This window comes from Sprattus sprattus (assembly GCF_963457725.1).
Source record: "Sprattus sprattus genome assembly, chromosome: 2".
Classification (NCBI taxonomy): Eukaryota; Metazoa; Chordata; class Actinopteri; order Clupeiformes; family Clupeidae; genus Sprattus; species Sprattus sprattus.
This window is the reverse complement of record NC_137921.1, coordinates 42,558,689-42,563,668: the sequence shown is the minus strand read 5'-3', so window position 1 is coordinate 42,563,668 and position 4,980 is coordinate 42,558,689. Positions and strand designations below refer to the sequence as shown.

General features: G+C 43.4%; 1 protein-coding gene across 1 annotated transcript; it reads left to right on the top strand.

The window, feature by feature from the left end:
- Window positions 1–1,955: 1,955 nt before the first annotated feature.
- Window positions 1,956–3,958, top strand: plaat1 (phospholipase A and acyltransferase 1; the record flags this gene model as incomplete). Its single annotated transcript, XM_080831860.1, has 4 exons — window positions 1,956–1,985; window positions 2,906–3,044; window positions 3,352–3,620; window positions 3,857–3,958. The coding sequence occupies 4 exons, from the start codon at window positions 1,956–1,958 to the stop codon at window positions 3,956–3,958; spliced, it is 540 nt and encodes a 179-aa protein (XP_080687986.1).
- Window positions 3,959–4,980: the final 1,022 nt, after the last annotated feature.

Sequence of the window (4,980 nt, the reverse complement as noted above, 5' to 3'; positions counted from 1 at the left end):
CAAAATGACAGGTTCTGCCTCCCCTGCCTCCTATGACTGCACGTCCCTGTATGAGGGAGTTGTGTTTAGTTTAGTTTAGTTGCTTATTACCAGGCAAAGTCCCTGAAAATACAAGGACAAGGACAGCAGCTAAGAAACCGATTAGATCCAGAGTCAGCCTTTATCCTAGCTGACCATGACAAGTAGGCCATTCAAACACCAACACATCCAGCTTCATCCTACCAGGACTCAGAAGGGCTTGCCAGCCATTATTGGATTCTCGAGTCACTATTGGATCAGCCACTACACTGCTTTGTGTAGTTTGGTTTCACATCGGATTAATGAAAGAAAGAAAGAAAGATAGAAAGCGTTCTTGCCAGGCCGCAGACGAAAGCTTTGTTCTGTGCGTCACCTTGTGGCTACACATTGCACAGCGGCTGAAAATGGATCGAAAATAGGTTCGATTAGAACAGAACAGAAAACATGACAATGACAAACAATAAATATACAAAACAATTATAATATCGCTTAACCTATTATATAGGCTACATATTTCAAAAAGAGTATTCAAATATATTATATGAACGTATATAATAGCCTATAGGTTAAGCCTAGCAAATCTGACAAATAAAGGGTAGGTTAACAATTTAGCAAATTAATAATATCATTGTAGTTGAGCAAATGTAGCCTTTTCTTTAAAAATAAAGGTGTACAAATAATGTTCACCTTGATGACATCAAATACACAGTCTCGCCTCGTCCCGCAATAGGCTAACAGGCCAGGCCTACAACTGACACGAATAACACCAGCGGGGCAAACATCAGTTCAAGTGTTGACAGTTATCCGCTGGACTTAGCAGAAGCGCTATTTTCTCTCAGCACACCAAGACACGAACCTCCCTCGGGCTGTTGAGTTACAAGTCAGTTTTGCACTGATATCAGCTCTGTATGCGCTTCTCTGTGATATCCTCGCTGTGTGAAACTTCATATTTTTGGACCAGTGCATTTTCGTTTGCCAGCGCGGATCAACGATGGAGAGCTAAGATGGCGCACCAGATGCTTATCCTCTTTTTTGAGTGAGTAGCCTAATAAGTTTAATAACACTTCACAGGGGTAGAAAGTTGTATGATGGAACTATGCGTATTCCAATCAGATCATAGATTTAAACAGAGGTGGACTAATGTTCATGTGTAAAGGTTATACAAGAAGATGTAATCAGTAGTCATGAAGTTTTAATGGTCAGCCTTATGATTAGAAAGTCAATGAGCCTTCTTCGTTCGTAATCCAGCGGCAGCCAGAATTTCAGAAATTATTCGAATGTTGTGGTAAAGGACTTGTATTACAGAAGTAGAGTGAGAAACGATCTTACATGAGAAATGTACTTCAACTTAAACATACAACGTAGCCCATTTTGCATCCATTGGTCCTCTGTGTTATTGCTATTTTGTTTTGTTTAAAGTACATTTAAAAAGCATTTTTTATTGTTTTCTAGCAATTTCTCCATTCTGTGAGTGCTATTGTGAGTCTTGTTGAAGAGACTGAGCATTGTCTGTGTGTGTGTGTGTGTGTGTTTGTGTGTTGAGAGAGAGAGAGAGAGAGAGAGAGAGAGGGAAAGGGAGAGCTTGTGTGTGTTCATTGTAGCAGCCTTGTCACTCTTTGTGCTAAACAGTCCAGCATTCTCTCGCCATTCTGACATGAAATCAAACATGGAGCACTGAACCCTCTCTTGACATAATAACTCTTTGACCAAACATGTTTCTAACCACACCTTTAATGCTTATGAGGAGTGTTATTCTTCTTACTACACCTTTAATGCTTATGAAGAGTGTTATTCTTTTCTAAATAAATGACATAATAGCTCTGTGATTAATCACGTTTCTAACTATACCATTAATGCCTATGAAGAGTGTTATTGTTTTCTAAATAAATTACATAGTTTTGTTTGTCATTTCAGAAGGTGTGGAAACATGATGTGGGATGGATAGACCACCAATAGAGACTTTTAATGTGAGCTACGTTTCCTTACTTGATGTCTTCCTCTTCACAAAGCTCTGTGTTGATATTATAGGGCTTTCATATGACAGACCTGTGGAGCAGTGGGGTAATTTAGCCTGTTGAATCCTAGATCTGCTCCTGTGATGAAAGACTGTGACAGGCGATACTTGTGAACCGTGATCAGTTTACGCGTGACCCCATCCAGTCAGACACACACAGGGGGGGGGGCCTTTACACTGTGTTGGAACTCAGTTCTGTGGAGCCAGGATGATGACCATCATCAAAAATCCTACTTGGGCAAAGACATAAACTCAATTTAAATCATAGATTATTGCCACAAGTTTCTATTTTCAGTCAAAGCAAACAGGTTTTGTTGTATAAAGTGTTACCAAGACTTCAAGGCCAATCGTGTCTTTAATATAGAGAGTTTTGAAACATCACAGGGGATCAGGTCTCTGTGGTTGTTCTGAGGAAGAGCATTATGGGATGTTTAAGAGAAGGCTCCTTAGACCCTGTGCAGTGCATGTCACTGCCTGTGTGAAATGCAGAGTACGCCCACTTACCTCATGACACTAGGCCAGTAGTAATCGTCCATCCACTACTTCAGTGCCTTTGTGTGGTGTATGCATTCTGGGGACTAAACACTGATCTCAAAGGTACAAAGACTGTGGGGTCTCTTGTGTGATACATGTAGGCCGTCATATATTAAAGTGAGATCCAGGCTTCATCCTAGAGGCAGCTGGTTCTGATTCTGGTTCTGGTTTTGGCTCCAGTGTGGACTGGACAGGTCAGGGACGGATCCGCTCAGTGCCACTGTTGTTTCTAGGCATCCAAACAAACAAACAAACAATCTGCCATGTGTGTGTGTGCGTGTGTGTGTGTGTGTGTGTGTGTGTGCTTGTGTGTGTGTGTGCGTGTGTGTGTGTGTACAGATGGCCTCCAGTGAAGCTGACCCCTCTGACCCTCCCGGGAACCCCCAGCCCGGTGATCTCATTGAGATCTTTCGGCCAGCCTATCAGCACTGGGCGCTTTACCTAGGCGATGGGTACATCATTAACCTAACGCCTGTTGGTGAGTAGAGAGTGTGTGTGTGTGTGTGAGTTTGTGTTTGTGTGTTTGTGTGTCTGTGTGTCTGTGTGTCTGTGTGTGTGTTTGTGTGTGTGTGTGTGAGCGAGCAGAGAGTGTGTGTATGAGAGTGTCTGGTTGTTCAATCTCCATCCAACCCCTACTCAGCCGCACAGCCAAATGGGAACCAGGCTGCAGTTCAGTGTGAGCTTGGTGCTCAGACAGAAGACTACAGTGTGTGTGTGTGTGTGTGTGTGTGTGTGTGTGATTGACCCCCTTAACCTCAGCGCCCTGTCCTTCTCCCCTGTGTCAGAGGAGGGCCAAGCGGCGGCCATGTCGAGTGTTAAGTCGGTGTTCAGTCGGAAGGCTGTGGTGCGTATGCAGCTGCTGAAGGAGGTGGTGGGCGGGGACTCGTACCGCGTCAACAACAAGTATGACGACGACCACACACCCCTGCCCGTCTATGACATCATACAGCGCTCACAGCTCCTCATTGGTCAAGAGGTGTCATATGATCTACTGGGGAGCAACTGTGAGCACTTTGTGACGCTGCTACGATACGGGGAAGGAGTTTCTGAGCAGGTCTCTGTCTTTGCCACACACACAAACACACACAGACACACACACACACACACACACACACACACACACACACACACACACACCCACACACACACATAATATTATTCTTAGGTCAGTACTTGTGTTAAACCAAACTTCACTCATGCATCTTCTCTGTTCTCTGTCGCATCCTTGAGAGTGGGAGTGATTGAGACTGACTCTGTCTTCTCTCTGCTTTGATGCATTTTTTTCCGTAGGCGACCCGAGCCATCGGAGCGATCAGTCTTGTGACGGCCGCAGCGAGTGCCTGCTCAGTGCTGGGCCTGATAAACACACGCTCCAGGAACCGCCCATTCTGACCTATGACCTCTACACTCCACCCACTCGAGGAAGTAGCCTCTCACCTCCAAGCCGCCACCGCTGGACATATATACCTTTATATGTCTATGCCCCCACCTACACTGGCTCCAACCATCCTCAAGTCCATGCCATGTGACCTTTGACCTATTGACTCCGCCCAGTCCAGGAAGCACCACCTTAAGCTGCAGAGACTGTGAGCTAGGGAACCTGGATATGACAAAGCCTAACTTGCATACTTACTCTGGTGGAGGGTCTTAAAGGATCTCTAGACAAGCTATTCGGCTACACAATGCCATAACATTTCAGGATTCAGTTCATGGATTTACCTGAGTCTGAACCATACTTAGTCCTTGCTGATAAACCAGGTATCCTAACACCATGTTCTCCACAGGTTAACCAAATCCAGCCATCAATAAAATAATTGTATCTAATCCATTATCAAAAATGTTAAAATATATAACCCTAAATGACCCACCTTGTGATTGCAACGGAAATGTTGCAATGATTAAATTCCTGTATGATCAACAGTGAAATGTGGGAATGTTTTCAGTGATCTGATTTCCAATTTTTTAATTGAAATTATTAATAATTTAACTGAAAAACTAAGTGCTAAAAGATTTCCAAAAACATGGTGTTGAAAAGGGAATAGTTAAGAAATATAAACAATGGTGTTTTTGTTGTAATCCTTTCATACAATCCATATGAATAGTGCTTGTACACTGTTTCAATAAAGAATAAACGTATGGGTGAATATGGCATGTGACTTACTCTTTGTTGCGGTGATGGGCTTCGATTCCAAAACGTGATGTTATAGAAACAAAACAAAATTCCTCAGAAAAAAAGGAGAATTTACATAAATCGTATGGACAGCAACAAGAAATCGAATAGTACACCTATAGGTGGCAGTGATGAGGCCGTTGGAAACAACGGCAAAAATCACTTCACCACAGAGGAAGACGGCAAAGCATGTGTCGTGACGTAATCTTTCTGCGCCAGATAGACACACGTGTTGTGTTTTCGA